General features: G+C 45.3%; 1 protein-coding gene across 1 annotated transcript in view; it reads left to right on the forward strand.

The window, feature by feature from the left end:
- LOC124545653 (putative ammonium transporter sll0108) overlaps positions 1-12,903 on the forward strand; it is a 103,454-nt gene extending 90,551 nt beyond the window's left edge. Inside the window, exons 7-8 of the mRNA XM_047124599.1 lie at positions 414-614; positions 12,691-12,903. Of these exons, the coding sequence (XP_046980555.1) occupies positions 414-614; positions 12,691-12,903 (414 nt within the window). The remainder of the gene's footprint in view (positions 1-413; positions 615-12,690) is intronic.
- Positions 12,904-19,555: the final 6,652 nt, after the last annotated feature.

Here is a 19,555-nt window from a genome sequence, read left to right on the forward strand (position 1 = left end):
CTAGTGAACAATTCCACAGTACGTAAGGGTATGCGACATACTTTGGAAGCCGGGCGGAGTGGCCGAGCGGTTCTAGGCGCTTCAGTATGGAACCGCGCGACTGCTACGGTCGCAGGTTCGAATCCTGCCTCGGGTATGGATGTGTGTGATGTCCTTAGGTTAGTTAGGTTTAAGTAGTTCTAAGTTCTAGGGGACTGATGATCACAGCAGTTAAGTCCCATAGTGCTCAGAGCCATTTTGAGCCATACTTTGGATCAGATGTTGTCTGGAGAACAGGAGTGGACTCCTGTGGGTCTCTTATTGTGATTTACTCCATTGCTTGAATAGTTCAGCACCACTCATTGCACTCTGTACTAGATGCCGTTGTCTTGTCCGACCACTGCGGGTGAGCCGCCTCGCCGTGTGCTTTGCAGACGTGCAGCCTGCCGGCGCACCTGGTGGGCGGCGTGCTTGGCCCGGTGTTGGTGCCGCTGCTGGTGCCAGACGCTGCCGTCCGCCGCCAGCTGCATGGCGCCCTGCCAGTGCTGCGCGGGATGGGCGCCCAGATCGGTGGAGTGCTCGTCCTCACCGCCGCCGCCTTCTTCGGGGCGCTCGTCATCTGCGTCCTCATAAAGGTAGCGCTAGCAAGCGGGCGGCGTTTCCACATCTCCATCTACAGCAGGGGTGTCAAATGCTTCAAATGGCTCTGAGCACTATGGGACTTAACTTCTGAGGTCATCAGTCCCCTGAAACTTAGAACTACTTAAACCTAACTAACCTAAGGACATCACACACATCCATGCCCGAGGCAGGATTCGAACCTGCGACCGTAGCGGTCACGCGGTTCCAGACTGTAGTGCCTAGAACCGCTCGGCCACTTCGGCCGGCGCAGGGGTGTCCAACCTGCGGCCTGTGGGCTGCATGCGGCCTAAAGCAAGTATCAATATGGCCCAAGAAATGTATGTTTCTCTCAGCGATTATTGTTAGTGTTAAGAACATTATGTGCGGCCCTCAAATGCTCCTCTTCTTCTATTGTGGCTCATGTAAGCTAAATGGTTGGACACCCCTGATCTACAGGCAACCTATCCCTGTCACTTACACAGTAATGTACGGGGGAGGGGGGTGGCGTTCAGTAAGTAACACACTTTTTTTCTCGGCCAATTTCGGTTGAAAAAATGCGAAACTGTTGTGGGATATGGAGCAATATTGCCACTTCGGCCGGTACAGTTTCATAAGGTTCAGGTGGGCGGCGGCCCTATTTGTGGTCTTCAAAATGGCGACTGCAACGGAGGTGCACTCTGTGGTGGTCAGTCCACCCTAATCAGCCAATTGCTGTTGAGCGGGAGGGCCGGACCACATAAGCAACATCCACAGTTTATAACAACAAAACTTTATTAAACTTTTCTTTGGCAAAATAAAATTTTATCTTTAAAATTTTTGTGATAACGTAAGTTAGCAAAAATCCTTACAAGCACGGGCAACTGCCCTATTCAGACATTAATCTTTAAACAAGCATTAAGTGACTCGCAAGTTAATTAAATCCAAAAGGAGATTACAGTAATGAGACAAACCTTAACCAATAATGGATATCACAAAAAATTTTAACACAAAATAAAATACAAACAGATACACCCCTTCGTGACACGTTTTCAAAACAGGTGATGTTGTTTAAACGGTGCTTGAGAATTTAAATAACTACTGGAATGATTGTTATATATTGTACTGTAAATGACTTAGTCGACAGTTAGGGAACCTAGGGTTGAATGTAAAAGATGTGGGGAATCCCGCAGATACGGAAGAAGCCTGACGGATTGGTAAAGGTGTGGTTGGCGTGCAAAAGTTGTCCTTTGTGACGGATAAGGAGTCTGGATTGAGCACTGTTGTCGTTAATATTTCGCTAGCAGCAGCGTATGATTGTGGCTCATATTCTTGGAGTTTTGAGGCCAGGAGAGCTTAAGAGTAGTATAATATGGGCCACGGAAGCTGTATTTGGTGATAATATTGTCATAGCATGATTTTTAGCCATATAAAAATATAATTCCGACGCCAAGATCAGTAATAGGACGAGGCCAACAGTACTGCCATGTCTGTATCGGGGCCAAGTTAACAGCCACTGAAGATTACGTCACCAGTACCACCAGTCTTCCACTCAATTGTTTGTATTTGGTACGGGCTAATTCAAGTAGCAGAAGGGGGGCCACAGCAAGTGGGCGAGCTGGACAGGGTGCCTCACACAGTACGCTATAACATACTGAAAAAAATGTCTTAGGGCCTGTGTTCCTATACAATTTCAGAGAAAGGGGGGGGGGGACGAGAAAACGCCAAACATTAATTCCTCGAACGTAAGATAACTACGATGTATAAAATGATAGCCTATTTCACGAACATTGAAATTAAATGGTCAAGGGTGAATCAATAACTAATGCCCTTGACGTAACCTTAAAGGACGAGGGCGAATAGCATAATACCAAGTCAGCTTAGAAATTTAAACCACACTAGTAGGTTAATATATTCTCACTGAAACTGGGGAGCACATTTAAATTACCCCTTAACAGGATACTGATAAACTTAAATAGTCAAGTAAGGCTACCATTTCACTGTTTACGAGTGAACAAGTAATGCCATTAGATAACACAGAACGTACAGATTCAATGTTAAGCCCGTGCTTTGAACCAACTGTAACAACGTCCACACAGCTCACTGTACCAGGAAAAATATTACAGCTTCACCATACTGGCTTATACCGTCCGTCACTCCGAACAGCAATAGTACCAATTAATACTTCTCGCTTACTCGGATTGTATCACATCACAAAATCCAGATAGACCTTAAACGAAACACTATAACATGTGTTTACTTAAACAGCACTAAGTAGAGGGGACCTTTTGGTTGGCAAGACAACAGTTTCCGGTCATGGTACCGATACTTGGGAAGCAAGGATCAGTATAATATGCACACCAAAACCATGACAAGCAATTCTCACCAAATATTTTATGATATCCTTTACAGATCCAAATCAGGGCCGCACGACTCGATTCGGGTAATGTGGCCGAGTCCAGTTTCCACACTACAAGCCAAGTGCGGTCTTGCAAACGTGTCGAACACACCACAGCCTCTGCGTCGTGCCCCGGCCTGCTCAACCACGCTCGCCTTCTATTCTCACGCGCCGCGTGGCTCTCCGGCTGTCCCTCTCTAGCGCCGAACGCCCGTCGAGGCCAAAAGCCACGTCAAACGGCCGAGCCCCAAAGATCACACCATGCCGACCCAATCGATCAATCGATACGAGCCGGCACGGCTCACACTCCAAGCAGAGATGTCACTGAGGTCCTTTTGGCGGAAAACTGCAGTATCACAAACATTCAGAGTCACTTGCAGAATGTCTATGGGGAAATATCAGTGAACAAAAGCGTGGTGAGTCGTCGGGCGAGGCGTCTCTCGTCATCGCAACAAGGTCGCTCAAGCCTGTCCGATCTTCCGTGTGCCGGCCGGCCGCACACATCTGTGGTTCCTGCAATGTTGAAACGTGTGGACACTCTCATTCGAGGTGATCAACGGATCACAATCAAAGACCTCGCTCCTCAAGTGGACATCTCTATTGACACTGCTGACATATTCGTCCATCAGTCGGGGTGCTCAAAAGTGTGTGCCCGCTTGGTTCCTCGCCGCTTAACAGAAGATCGTAAAGAGCAACGATGCCCCACCTGTATGGAATTGGTTGTGTGTTACAAGGTCGATCGTGGTAAAGTCGTGTCCAACATCGTCACATTCGATGAAATATGGGTCCATCACTTCAACAAAATGGCAATACATAGAGTGACGCCACACGATCATTCCTCAGAAGGAAAAGTTCAAAGACACCCTCTCGGCAGCTAAAATCATTGCGACAGTCTTCTGGGACTCTGAAGGGTTGTTTGATGTCCTGCCTCATGGTGCAACTCTGAAGTGATACCCTCAGTAAATTAAAGAAAGAACTTCAGCGTGTTCGTCGGCATTAAAATGCAGACGAACTTCTCTTTCTCCAAGACAACACATGACCTCACACAAATCTGCATATCCGAGTGGCCCTGACGAAACTTCATTGGACTGTTCATCCTCATCTACCCTAGAGCCCAGAACTCGCACCTACCCACTTCTGTTTGTTCGCTTGTAACGGTAACACCGCTTATCTTAAACAACAATCGATGGCAACGTTAACCTCTGTGAGGAACTTTTATAAAAAAGTTGACCGTGAGATAACCTATTGGAAACAGAACAATCAAACTGGAATTCGTTTCCAAAACACTCCAGCAGAGTATCATAACAGTAAAGACGCGGGTCAGGAATAGACATTCTCCCAGCACAAAAGCAAATTGTAGCATTACATATTAATATCAGTCGCCAGCCTAATTGGGCATTCTTTCGTCGACCAACATAATAAAGCATAAGGCAGTGCTGGGGATAACCTAGCCTTCCTTGACAAACACACTAAACTCTTTCTTTATACCCATTCACACTACAACACAGTAACCTAACCTTGCAGATAAATGTACTACTGACTTGAAAATCAGACAAACAAATGGCCAATGAGATAGCAAACAGTAACAGATCTCTCTCAACAACACGCACCTGAAATGATCTAGATGCAACAGTTTATGGAACCAGTCATCAACGCACACGAAGCTATTAGCAATACTGAACAGCGTAAAGCTGAAATGATTCTGATTTAAATCAGGGGGGTCTGTCATAATCTATAACATCATTGCCCAGTACAGGGTCTCTATGCCCGTGCATTAACCAACTTGCATTAGAGTAGGTAATACAGTAAATATTACTTTCTTGAAATCGGTTAGAAGCATTTAAACAGAATTCAAATCTCCCTACACTGGCTCTGAAGGAGCCTTTGCATTGCTTCATTAACGGACTAGCCTAGTACATGAGGACCCTTAAACTCTCATGGTTTGGAGGACGATGCTCATTAACAAAACTACACTAGTATGTATGAGAAATGGTGAGTATTCTTTATCATTAATTATTAATTAAGTAAATCAAAACAACTATAACTCTTTAAATTACAAATGTGGTTTGATAAGCAGTCTTTTAGCCTACTCAAAGAATAGTTGGCTGTGCAAATGCCAACACAACATTAAATTCAAGTTCAAACACTTACTCATGAAATGATAAAACTTCGTAATTCTGATCAAAGTGCATAAGTGCAGCAATTAGTAATCTTTTTCATTTCATATTAACTTTATTATTTTCAGGCAGCTTTTCAAATAATGCAAATTGTTTGAGAAAGTAACTACAAATTGATTTAAAATTGCACTGGAAGTGGTGTATTTCTCAAACTATAAAACTGAACTTTAAACACACATTAAGAAGCAATGACAATTATTTTTACTGCTGCCAGGTAAATCTTTCAATACTAAACTAGGACATTCGGAATTAAATTCACTAGGACAGTATTCCTGTCCAGGTTTGCGATTTGGGATAATTACTAGTGTAAGATAGAGTTTTTAGCAACACCACGATTGTTATTACAACCAACTGTTGTTGTTGTTGTGGTCTTCAGTCCTGAGACTGGTTTGATGCAGCGCTCCATGCTACTCTATCCTGTGCAAGCTTCATCATCTCCCAGTACCTACTGCAACCTACATCCTTCTGAATCTGCTTAGTGTATTCATCTCTTGGTCTCCCTCTACGATTTTTACCCTCCACGCTGCCCTCCAATACTAAACTGGTGTTCCCTTGATGCCTCAGAACATGTCCTACCAACCGATCCCTTCTTCTAGTCAAGTTGTGCCACAAACTTCTCTTCTCCCCAATCCTATTCAATACTTCCTCATTAGTTATGTGATCTACCCATCTAATCTTCAGCATTCTTCTGTAGCACCACATTTCTAAAGCTTCTATTCTCTTCTTCTCCAAACTACTTATCGTCCATGTTTCACTTCCATACATGGCTACACTAGTGTAGTTTAAATTTCTAAGCTGACTTGGTATTATGCTTTTCGCCCTCGTCATTTAAGGTTACGTCAAGGGCATTACTTATTGATTCACCCTTGACCATTTAATTTCAATGTTCGTGAAATAGGCTATCATTTTATACATCGTAGTTATTTTACGTTTGAGGAATTAATGTTTGGCGTTTTCTCCTCCCCCCCCCCCTTTCTCTGACATTGTATAGGAACACAGGCCCTAAGACATTTTTTTCAGGGTGTTATAGTGTACTGTGTGAGGCACCCTGTCCAGCTCGCCCACTTGCTGTGGGTTCTGGTCTAGCCGCCTCTGGTCTGGGTCCAGATGGCCCCCCTTCTGCTACTTGAATTAGCCCGTACCAAATACAAACAATTGAGTGGAAGACTGGTGGTACTGGTGGCGTAATCTTCAGTGGCTGTTAACTTGGCCCCGATACAGACATGGCAGTACTGTTGGCCTCGTCCTATTACCGATCTTGGAGTCGGAATTATATTTTTATAGGGCTAAAAATCATGCTATGACAATATTATCACCAAATACAGCTTCCGAGGCCCATAAATACTACTCTTAAGCTCTTCTGGCCTCAAAACTCCAAGAATATGAGCCATAATGAGACGCTGCTGCTAGCGAGATGTTAATCACAGCACTGCTCAGACCAGACTCCTTACCCGCCGCAAAGGACGAGTTGCCACTTGCGCGCCAACCACACCTTTTCCACTCCGTCAGGCTACTTCCGTAGCTGTGGGGTTCCCCACATTTTTTACATTCAACCCTACGTTGCCTAACTATCGACTAAGTCATTTACAGTATATTATATAACAATCATTCCAGTAGTTATTTAAATTCATAAGCACCGTTTAAACAACATCATTCAAAGCTTCACATAACTGAAATATGTATATGTAGTCATAGAATTTCCACGATAGATACAACACTCTGCATAAGCAACACCACAAATTGAGATAGAAATATCGATATAGATACAAAATAAGTCGAAAATAGGTGTTACACGTCTCAATGAAGGATGAACTCCGGGGCTGGTGAGGATGCTATTGAAGCTGCAAGACGTTGGCTGTGACGCTGACCAGTATAGTAAAACTGTAAAACCATGCAGGCACACAGGACCCCCGCCCCAGTAAGGTGGAGTAAGACTGTCGCATCGAATGGAGATTATGTTGAAAAATAGGATTGATATCCTGCACAATGATGAGCAATCCAGGTAACTACTGGAGTGGAATCTAACTGGAAAAACGCCCTTGGCCACTGAGCGACATGCAAATATTACTACCAATCCAGGTACTATGCTGCGCCACTAGTCTATATCCCATCTTCCATTCACTTTCATACATCGTCCATACTCGTCTACTGAAACTTCAACCAAATCCCACTGTCTAACCATGAAATCCGTCCCAAGACATATACTTCTTACCAGTACTTGTCACAACGCTCCACCTCAAATCATCCCTGTTGTCTCCCTTGTTCTCCATCCCAACGACTTTTCGTCGACACTTGTAGATGCCCAAGACCTCATAGTCACTCTCATCATTCCACTTTCATCATTATCATGAACATTTTCAAGCACCACCCTGGTCATCATCATACCATAATAGCGTTTTAGTTTTAGCTTTGACTATATTTCATTGTAATATAAAGTCATGTAAGAAGTTTTAACAAACGTAAAAATTATACGCCAACATGTTTCTCAAAACAAATCTGTTAGAGTGCTAGACTCAGGCATAGCAGGACCAGTGTTCAGTCCCAGACTGGAAATTTTCCTCGTTCCAGGCCCTCCAGGGCGGCCCAGCTCCCTCAGCCTGCTATCAAATAGAGTATGAGGATTTTTCTCGGCAGTAAAAGGCCTCCGTCAGCTCGCAAATCCTAGTGCTCCCGCGAACGAGAGGCTGTACTCAGTGAGGAACTTAAATCACAATAAAGAAAACAAAGGCGAGCGTCCCCGAGCAACAACCTCGTTATCGTGAAATGGTGATGACTTAGACATAGCGCCAATAATAACCTGTAAACAGCTCATCTGATTGGGCAACGCGGAGCTCGCGCGCATTTAGTATGGAAACAGTTATTATTCCTGTCTGTACCACTAAATACAGCTGCAAATATATATATATATATATGAGCAGCGCTAGGAAAATAACCAAAAGTATACAGCTGCAGGAAGCGGTAAACTTGAAAAAGAACGCACAGTCTCTGTTGCAGTGCTAACAATAGTATACTTTTATAGCTATTCAGATAGAATCACTTTATTTTTGTCTGTGTGTCACCAACGTGGGTATGAAAGGTACTGAGAAGATAATTTTTTTCACTAAGACTGATTTAGAAATCACAAAATAATTCTTGTAGGTTTCCAAAGACTGAAGAAATTTTTTGATGCAATACAATTAAAAAGGAAGTTTATTTAAAGCCTTAACTATTAAACGCAAGAACTGGAAGGGTAAAGGAGAAAGGACTAAAATGTGGTTGTAATAAGTTCATGGTACATTATTTGTTGAGCTTGCCAATTATACAGGGTGGTCAGAACCACTCTGAAGAACTTTTAAGGATGCTGCAGGGTAGGTTGTGCTGGGAAATAATTGTAAAGAAAAAAATTCGATGGATTGCGCCGTTTATGAGTTAACTGTCATTGAAGTTAGCCAACAGGCCAATGCGCACAAACTCAAGCGGCCCGCTACAGACGGTGTCGCCAAACGTGTTCTTCGTTTGTTTTTATGAAACTGAACAAAATAGTGATACAAAAATTGGACAGGTGACGGTAGTAAGAATCGAACCCTAGTTGAGCAGTCTCGAGTCCCGTCATCTGCGCTATGAAAAGAACTGACGCTAATTTTGTCTGGCGCACGGCTTGAATTTTTCCCGCGTAATGGCCTGATTGGCTAACTTGAAAGCTAATTATCTCGGGAACGACGCAACATATCGAATTTTTTTCTTAACAATTATTTCTCAGCACAATCAACCCTGCAACATGCTTTTCACATTGTTTTTCATCACCCTCTGTATACTCATGGATATCTACGAACAATTTTGACATTATCTGTTTGTATGGAAAGGCTGAAATTTTTTTATCAGCTTCTCTCGCATTATCACGCCGTGAAGCTGCAGTACTGTTCGATCACTACCATGTACACACTGACCCACACACATACTAGTGCAGAAGGTGCCGTGAGTTAATAAACCCATCCCGGCGGTCCGTACAATGTTGTCATATCACAAGCTTTCCTCTTTTGCTGGTTTCTGAAAGTTGGATGGTGTAGAAGCGTGCGCAATGAGCAGCAACACGAAACTTAGTTGTAGTCGAAACACAAAATGTAAATAAAGCTGCTATGCTCTGCCACATGAACGAAACGGACATCACTTAGCTTTCTGCTCTCATTGACGGTGCGTTTGCTGAACATTTCACTGAATAAGTGCACACCAAAGTAAAAAAAAAAAAAAATGTCGCCCGCCATACTTGCCAACAACTTTTCGTTCTGTGCATTTCAATCGGTTCTACATTCGACAGTTAGGCTCCGATGTGCAAATATTAAAGTTTTATTTCAAACACAATTCTTTAAATTTTTTAAATTACAAAAAGGCAGGATAATCTGTTATTCAATGAACGTTAAATTATCATGTAACTTCTAAAAATGAAGTTACAATGTAGTATGAGACATTAATGGCTGTGTAATGAAACTATGCATCTCTTTAAAAAACAGAGGTTAAAATAATTATGGAAATGAAATAGAAATGAGCGTTTGGCGTCATTGGCCGGGAGGCCCCTTGCGGTGCAGGTAAGGCCGCCATGGTGCAGGACTTATTACATTCGACGCCACATTGCGCGACCATCGAGCCGGATGGAGATGAAATGATGATGAAGACAACTCAACACCAGGTCCCTGAGCGGAGAAAATCTCCGACCCTGCCGGGAATCGAGCCCGGACCCGTAGGACGGAAATCCGTCACGCTGACCACTCAGCTATCGGGGCGGACAATTATGAAAACCCCTTTCTAATTTGGTGGAATCGTAATAACATCGGAAGTCAGGATATTTTATTGACACGTCAGCAACGTAACTGTTTCCGACGGATCGAAGAATTGGTCATTTCTATCGATAGCAGATATATTTTAAGAGAAAAATACAAGTTGAATGGGACGGCGGTCGATTGGAATAGGGCCTGTCTATTTTCAGCTCACAAAAGATTAAATTCTTCTCTCTTGATTTGTCTGTGTCCCTACTCGTATGGTGTCGGCAGGGTTATTACACGATTTGGCCGTGTTAGTGTTAGGGGGTCGCCAGATGCCCTTCCTGATGACATTTCCTTACCCCCCGCCCCCTCCTCCCCCTCTCTCTCTCCTCCTGGGACGGTATATGTCCACGCAGCTGTCCCTGTGTATTGTTATCCGTAAGTGAGAGTGTGCGAACGTTTTCTAACGTGTAACTGAGGCGGGACGAAGGTACCAGATTATTATTCACCTAGTGCCAATCGGTTTCACAGATTTGGTTGGGAACCACTGCAACATCCTTCATGTAGAGGCCTGCCTTTCACCATGTGATTTTCATTCACTACTGGCCATTAAAATTGCTACACCACGAAGATGATGTGCTACAGACGCGAAATTTAAGCGACAGGAAGAAGATGCTGTGATATACAAATGAGTAGCTTTTCAGAGAGTTCACACAAGACTGGCAAAGTACTGACATGAGTAAAGTTTCCAACCGATTTCTCATACACAAACAACAGTTGACCTGCGTTGCCTGGTGAAACGCTGTTGTGATGCCTCGTGTAAGGAGGAGAAATGCGTACCATCACGTTTCCGGCTTTGATAAAGGTCGGATTGTAGCCTATCGCGATTGCGGTTTATCGTATCGCGACATTGCTGCTCGCGTTGGTCGAGATCCAATGACTGTTAGCAGAATATGGAATCGATGGGTTCAGGAGGGTAATACGGAACGCCGTGCTGGATCCCAACGGCCTCGTATCACTAGCAGTCGAGATGACAGCCCTCTTATCCGCATGGCTGTAAAGGATCGTGCAGCCACGTCTCGATCCCTGAGTGAACGAACACTTCGACGACGTTTGCAGCAGCATGGACTATCAGCTCGGAGACCATGGCTGCGGTTACCCTCGACGCTGCATCACAGACAGAAGCGCCTGCGATGGTGTACTCAACGACGAACCTGGGTGCACGAATGGTAAAACGTCATTGTTTCGGATGAATCCAGGTTCTGTTTACAGCATCATGATGGTCGCATCCATGTTTGGCGACATCGCGGAGAACGCACATTGGAAGCGTATATTCGTCATTGCCATACTGGCGTATCACCCGGCGTGATGGTATGGGGTGCCATTGCTTACACGTCTCGGTCAGCCCCTTGTTCTCATTGACGGCACTTTGAACAGTGGACGTTATATTTCAGATGTTGTACGACCCGTGGCGCTACCCTTCATTCGATCCCTGCGAAACCCTACATTTCAGCAGGATAATGCACGACCACATGTTGCATGTCCTGTGCGGGCCTTTCTGGATACAGAAAATGTTCGACTGCTGCCCTGGCCAGCACGTTCTCCAGATCACTCACCAATTGAAAACGTCAGGTCAATGGTGGCCGAGCAACTGGCTCGTCACAATACGCCAGTCACTACTCTTGATGAACTGTGGTATCGTGTTGAAGCTGCATGGGCAGCTGTACCTGTACACACCATCCAATCTCTGTTTGACTCAATGACCAGGGGCATCAAGGCCGTTATTACGGCCAGAGGTGGTTGTTCTGGGTACTGATTTCTCAGGATCTATGGACCCAAACTGCGTGAAAATGTAATCACATGTCAGTTCTAATATAATATATTTGTCCAGTGAATACCCGATTATCATCTGCATTTCTTCTTGGTGTAGCAATTTTAATGGCCAGTAGTGTATCTTTGGTGACATGAATAATAACGTGTGTGGACGTCGGTTTCAGTTTGACGAGTAAGTGCAAGAGTCGGTGCGGAAGTGGATCTGTCAGCGTTGTACGAAACCGGGATTGATTGTCTCGTCTTCCAGTGGGACAGATGTCTTAACGCGTATGGTGACTACTTTTGAGTGTAACCATTCCACGGTCCAGCTGCAACCGGTGTTTGGTTTTCATTTGCCTGCCCGTTATGCTTTGGAAAATATAGAGCTTACGAAACGAATGAATGTTTCCAGAATGAGATTTTCACTCTGCAGCGGAGTGTGCGCTGATATGAAACTTCCTGGCAGATTAAAACTGTGTGCCCGACCGAGACTCGAACTCGGGACCTTTGCCTTTCGCGGGCAAGTGCTCTACCAACTGAGCCACCGAAGCACGACTCACGCCTGGTAGTCACAGCTTTACTTCTGCCAGTACCTCGTCTCCTACCTTCCAAACTTTACAGAAGCTCTCCTGCGAACCTTGCAGAACTAGCACTCCTGAAAGAAAGGATATTGCGGAGACATGGCTTAGCCGCAGCCTGGGGGATGTTTCCAGAATGAGATTTTCACTCTGCAGCGGAGTGTGCGCTGATATGAAACTTCCTGGCAGATTAAAACTGTGTGCCCGACCGAGACTCGAACCCGCGAAAGGCAAAGGTCCCGAGTTCGAGTCTCGGTCGGGCACACAGTTTTAATCTGCCAGGAAGTTTCGAATGAATGTTTGTAGTAACCCTGTGCTTATTGACCCACCCTTGAACAACAAAAATGAGTGATTGTCCGTCGCAGAAAGTGTCATTAGGGAACCTCGAGTCTCAGTAATTGCAATGCGCACAGGTGCTGGGGCTGCTGAGGACCTCGTGGGAGGAGGCGGACCACAGACGAGCGAAAACACTGTTGATGCGGCTAGAGGAGATAAGCCGGCGGTCGATTTCTCCGTTCTGCTCGCGGCTGCTGCCGATGGAGGAGGGCACCGAGCTGAGGCCTGGTCTCCCACCGCCCAGGGACCGAGGCGAACCTGTCCAAGAGCCGAACACCGCAGCTCAGTAGCAATGTCGCATGTCATTTGGTCTCCTCTGTGTAGATGTCTCTGAACCTAAGCATTCAGCAGTTGTTCCTTGAGCAGTATACTGTCAGAATGTGGAATTCCTAAAGATAGGACTGCAGCGTTATTTTTGGTCACTGTAAAAGTGATACACATTGAACGCCATTTATGTAGATAATTGATTAAAATGTGAACTATATTATAGCACATGTCATTAGATACGCCAGCTGCAAGTAATGGGAATGTACATGTGTCAGAACCAATTTTTGTTGCCATATTTGTTATGTCGTTTCCAACTCGTGACTAAATAAATGTACAAAGTACAAGACCTTTGAGAACATTACAAGAAAATGAAATAGCATTTAAAGTGAATTAACGTGTGTTAGAGTCATAAAAGGGGCGATCAAAAATTTCCAGTTCGCAGGCTGTACAGTCCAGAATCCGTATGCCAGGCGGGTAAAATCACTTTGAGCACTCCGTCTGCAGGCCACAAGTGGCCCATCTGGGCCATCCGACCGCCGTGTCATCCTCAGATGAGGATGCGGATAGGAGGGGCGTGTGGTCAGCACACCGCTCTCCCGGTCGTTATGATGGTTTTCTTTGACCGGAGCCGCTACTATTCGGTCGAGTAGCTCCTCAGTTGGCATCACGAGGCTGAGTGCACCCCGAAAAATGGCAGCACCTCATGGTGACACGGATGGTCACCCATCCAAGTGCCAGTCACGCCCGACAGCGCTTTTCGGTGGTCTGACGGGAACTGGTGTATCCACGGAGGCAAGGCCGTTGCCAAAATCACCTTGAGCATTCAGGCAATTATCCCATTGGAGTCACGGGTTGAAGATAACTAAAAAATGGTGCAAATGGCTCTGAGCACTATGTGACTTAACTTAGAACTAATTAAACCTAACTAACCTAAGGACATCCCACACATCCATGCCCGAGGCAGGACTCGAACCTGCGACCGTAGCGGCCCCTCGGCTCCAGACTGTAGCGCCTAGAACCGCGCGGCCACTTCTGCCGGCTGAAAATAACTGTTTGGTAAAACAGCATGTCCTGATGCGTGGAGAAGTTCGTAACTGCCTGCCGTGCATCCTCGTCCAACGTGATCCGTCGAGCCTTCGAGGCCCTTTTTAGGGACTGAATGCCTGCTAATAGTATGGGAGAGAGATCAGGGCTATAGGGCGGATGCTCGAGTGGCTCCCACTTGAGTTGGTATCCAGGAAAACTGCGACAAGGGGTTATGTTGCTTCATGATGACGTATGTCCCCGTAACGCAGAAGTTACGCTACCTCAAGTGGGAGACATTCGAGCACCCTATATACAATCTTGCTCTATCCACAGACGATTAACACGCCTTTGGTCTTTCGAAATAGGCCTTGAAGCATGGACGATTCCTCTCGGAAGAGAATGTGCAGCAAGCAGTTACCGACTTCTTCAGGCAGCAGGACATTGTTTTTTACCAAACAAGTATCTTCAACTTGAGCCCGCCCGGTTGGCCGTGTGGCCTAACGCACGACTTTCCAGGCGGGAAGGAGCGCCTGGTCCCTGGCACGAATCCGCCCGGCGGATTTGTGTCAGGTTCGGTGAGCCGGCCAGTCTGTGGATGGTTTTTAGGCGGTTTTCCATCTGCCTCGGCGAATGCGGGCTGGTTCCCCTTATTCCACCTCAGCTACACTATGTCGGCGATTGCTGCGCAAACAAGTTCTCCACGTACCCGTACACCACCATTACTCTACCACGCGAACATAGGGGTTACACTCGTCTGGTGTGAGACGTTCCCTGGGGGGCTCCACCAGGACCCGAACCACACACTAACCCTGGGTTCGGTGTGGGGAGGCGGAGGGGTGAAGTGGACTGCGGTAGTCGTCGTGGGGTTGTAGACCACTGCGGCTGTTGCGGGGACGGAGCCTCTTCGTCGTTTCTAGGTCCCTGTTTAACATAACATAAAATCTTCAACCTGATGCGTCCCTCAGATGATTGCGTCAACGTTCGAGGTGAGTTTGTCTGATTGACTGTACAGCCTTCGAACGGAAACTTTTTGATCGCCGGCTATACTTTCTCTCGTCGTTGCTGATCACCGAACCATTTTCACACCTACGATAAGATACCATTTTCGATCTGCTAAAAAACTGTATTCATTGATTACATATTCTGGTTGTTTTATCACCGGAATTGGGTGTGTTGCTGGCAGAGTGCCAGTGGATAGACTATGCGCTGGACAAGTTCCCCAGTACGAAAAATGGAGAAACAGTGGCCTTGCTACAGTCTTCGTATGGCTGGTGGAAAGAGGTTGGAGATAAAGTACACATGCTCCTTCATCAGGATACACACGCATACACAGATGCGAGAGTAAGTGCGCACCATGACAAACACATGCACAATTTTAATTTTTTTCTGGGATTGTGGGCAATATTAACAGAAACAAATAAAAATTATTCGTAGTTCCTTACTTCTGGCCAGAATTTTTGGAAGGCTTCCCTTGGTTAACAGGTAAGTTCCAGAGCTGGAAATCTCTCTCCTAAATACTTTCGCGTCATAACCACACTCAACTGCAAGTCCGAAAGCGATATCCTCAGTGAAATACAACACTTACCACTGAAAGCACGTTCATTAAGAACACAATGTATAGCCAGAACAAAACTGAGCTGTTGGACTGAGAGCTATTTGTACAAACATTGAATAATCCAGAATGCTGCTATTTTATACAAACATCGAATATTCTAAAATACACAAAGATTACAAATATATTTCCAGAACATTCCGGAAATGGTAAATACTAAAAAACAAACAATTGATGGTGGTCAGGTTTGAACTAATAATCCACAGCACACTAATCGGCGATACTAATTCCTACTCGTAACTACATGCACCAGCGCTAGCAGCATTGCTCCCTCTCAAAAAGCGATAGAAGTTCTCATTCCAGACGAGTATGGCACCCTACATGTACAGGGTGGCGCACGAAATGTGTTACCATTTTGTTTTTGAAGATAAACTTTATTGTCAATACAATCTGAAAGGAACATATACTACAATGAAGAGCCGTCCATGGAGATTTGTTCTAACTCAGCACATGTTCAATATGTCCACCATCTCATTTCCTAACTTCCTTCAAACGAACACTGAAGTTAGTGATTACCATACGGCACATGTCTTCCGTAATTTCACTGCAAGCTTGAAGAATAAGTATTCTGAGCTCCATTAAATCACGTGGACGTTTCGGGAAAATTTTTTCCTTTAGGTACCCCCAAAGAAAAAAGTCACATGCATTGAGGTCTGGACTATTGGGGAGCCAATTTTGCCCGTCATTCAAGCGACATGGAAACCTGAGTGAAATGATCCGCATGTCGAAACGCTCGTGTAAAAACTCCAACACAGTGCTTGCAGTATGTGGCCTTGCTCCATCTTGCATGAACCACTGCGTGTTGAAGGGCAAGGCAGTAGCAAGAAGCTGTGGAATGAAGCTATTGCGACGCATGCTCAAATAACGCTCGCTGTTCACAGTTTCTTCAAAGAAAAAGGGTCCAATAAGTCCGTGACTGGAAACTGCTGCCCAAGCTGTAATCCTCGGAGCATAATGCCGTCGTTCATGAAGCACTTGTGGGTTTTCAGTGGCCCAAAAGCGTACATTTTGTTTATTAGCCGCACCGTCTAAATGAAAATGCGCCTCGTTTGAAAACCAAACGTTGTTGAGAGTTTGTTCCCTATCCTCCGCCCACTGAGCAAACAGTAGTCTCTGCTGCTTGTGTTCTTCAGTGAGCTTCTGTGCACAGGTCATCTTGTATGGGTACATATGGAGGTCACTTTTAAGAATGCGTTGAACGGAGCGTCTGGATATTCCCGGTTGCACTGCTGCCTTTCTACACGATTTCCCGGGACTTCTCTGTACAGCAACTCGTACCGTTTCAATATTCTCCGGCGAACAAACAGGCTTAGGCTGAGGTCGCTTCGCTTCCAATACTGTTCCTTCCTGTACAAGTTTATCGTACAACCTGTGGATGGTCTCCTTGCAAGGGACTCATCGTGTGTTAAACTGTTGTCAAAAACGCCTCTGAGTCACAACAAGGCTTTTCGTTTCATGAAAAAGTAACACAATTACCGCTCGTTGCTGTGTCGTCAGTCTTCCATTGTCAGCCATTGCTGCTTACTTGTCTCCTAGCGGCAGTATCGTGAATTACACGTCATTTCGTAGCTCATTTGTTTTTCCAAGCTCTGCTGGTACTGCTGTAGAGCTCCCAGCGGGATATCTACTGTGCGTCGTAAATAGTGAAAGAAACAATTGGTAACACATTTCGTGCGCCACCCCTGGCGGTTACACATGTTCTGTTGTTACCTTCTATTCACTATGTTGAAGGTAGTCTGGCTTGTCGAAGTTTCACTATCATCAAGTGGGCCCTCTGTTTCCTTGCCCCCTTGTCACTCTGCCCCTGTGAACTGTAGCAGGACTTCATACGGAGGACATGGAAGACATCTCTGCGAATTTATATTCATGATAAAGGGTCGTAATCCTCGACGTCATATGTGAGCTCTGACAAGCGACGAAGGATATGGTACAGCTCGAAGTAGCTCTTTAGTAAATCTTCCGGCAGTCTCACTTTCCAAACAGGCGTAAAAATTCATTGAGAGTCTCATGGGATGTATCTCACTGGCCAGTGCTTTGCGATATAGTGCTCCCGGTCTCTCTCCTGGGGGTCCAGAGTCCGGAGCCAGCCAGCTGCCTTGCTTCTTCGGCCCTGGTGATGAAGTGTTTATCGTAATCGTGCTGACAAGGGAACCTCCCCATCGCACCCCCCTCAGATTTAGTTATAAGTTGGCACAGTGGATAGGCCTTGAAAAACTGAACACAGATCAATCGAAAAACCAGGAAGAAGTTGTGTGGAACTATGAAAAAAAATAAGCAAAATATACAAACTGAGCAGTCCATGCGCAAGATAGGCAACATCAAGTTTGGCGTGAGCTCAGGAGCGCCGTGGTCCCGTGGTTAGCGTGAGCAGCTGTGGAAGGAGAGATCCTTTGTTCAGGTCTTCGCTCGAGTGAAAAGTTTACTTTCTTCATTTTCGCAAAGTTATGATCTGTCCGTTCGTTCATTGACGTCTCTGTTCACTGTGTTTTGCGACCGCACCGCAAAACCGTGCGATTAGTAGACGAAAGGACGTGCCTCTCCAATGGGAACCGAAAACATTTGATCGCAAGGTCATAGGTCAACCGATTCCTCCACAGGGAAACACGTCTGATATTTTCTATCCGACACTGGTGACGGCATGTGAGTCACATGACTGTTGTCGACCCACCTAACTTGGCAACTTGGCGAATGGGTAAAAAGATTCTTCTACCTTGCCCGATTTAGGTTTTCTTGTGGGTGTGATAATCACTCCCAAAAAAGTGATGAAAACGTAAGAGTTTGTCACATAAACTGCAACAAATGAACAGTTTCACAGTCGCACAGTTTTCCCTGTGCTCTGTCAAAACATATGTCTTTAACGTTTTCAAATTTTTCCGTGTGTAGACCGTCAAATCCTGCGTATGTCCAAGCAAATCGTGTGTTTCGATGTTTGTTTAGGTGTAGTGTCCCCATACTACGGCGCAGTTACCTCGCATCGGACGGACGGACGGACAGATAACTGTCTGAAAATAAAAAATAAAACTCTTCGCTCGAAGGAAGATTTAAACTAAGAACCTCTCGTTCCGAAGCCACTCACGCTGACCACGGGACCATGGCGCTCCTGAGCTCACACTCTCCTTGATGTTGCCTATCTTGCACGTGGACTACTCAGTTTGCATATTTTGCTTATTTTTTTCATAGTTCCACACAACTTCTTCCTGTTTTCTCGATTTATCTGTGTTCAGTTTTTCAGGGCCTATCCACTGTGCCAACTTATAACTAAATCTGAGGGGGGGTGCGATGGGGAGGTTCCCTTGTGAGTATCGTCCAGTTAAAGCGGGACCGGTGTATCCATTGTAGGTCTGTAGATAAACTATCGATACGTTTCCCAAATGTATCGATATACATCGGCGATATTATTTTCGCTTTATGTAAGCGTAGGCTTCCGCGGCCGTTGTCTTCTTCAATAAAATTATTTTCGCTTTAGTTATTAAGCGGGAGCAATGCCGCGAGCTCTGGTGAATGTAGTCAGGTGTAGGGATTCGCTTCGCCGATTAGTGTGCTGCGGGTCATTAGTTCAAACCGGACCACCATCAATGTCAGTAAAACATAATTTTACTTTCACTGGTGAAGGAGTTGTACTACTTTTTGAGCTTTCATCATGCCCTGTTTTCCTCTTTGATTGTTTGAAGCAAGTATAGGTGGCACTAAAGAAGAAGTCTTATTGCGCTGGGAGGGGGCTGTGGATGGAATAACGAGATCTCCGCTGTGAAGAACACAACAGTTGGGTTAAAAAAATTATAACGCAACTAGTGTGCTACCGCTTTACATCGGCGTTCTTCAAAAACAGTTGCTGAAAACGATGGACAAAAATCTAAATGACAAGACTGGACTTTGCGGTGGGCGGAGGCGTGTGAGGGGAAATGCTGACGTAATCGGCGCTCGGCGTTACCAACAGAAATTGCAAAGTTTACCTTCACCACACAATTTTCACACTACAACTGCTACATCGCTGGCATTGGCAGAAATGAAAAAGAGGGAAAGTCAACATGAATCGT

The sequence above is a fragment of the Schistocerca americana genome, chromosome 8 (assembly GCF_021461395.2).
Source record: "Schistocerca americana isolate TAMUIC-IGC-003095 chromosome 8, iqSchAmer2.1, whole genome shotgun sequence".
In the NCBI taxonomy this organism is placed as follows: Eukaryota; Metazoa; Arthropoda; class Insecta; order Orthoptera; family Acrididae; genus Schistocerca; species Schistocerca americana.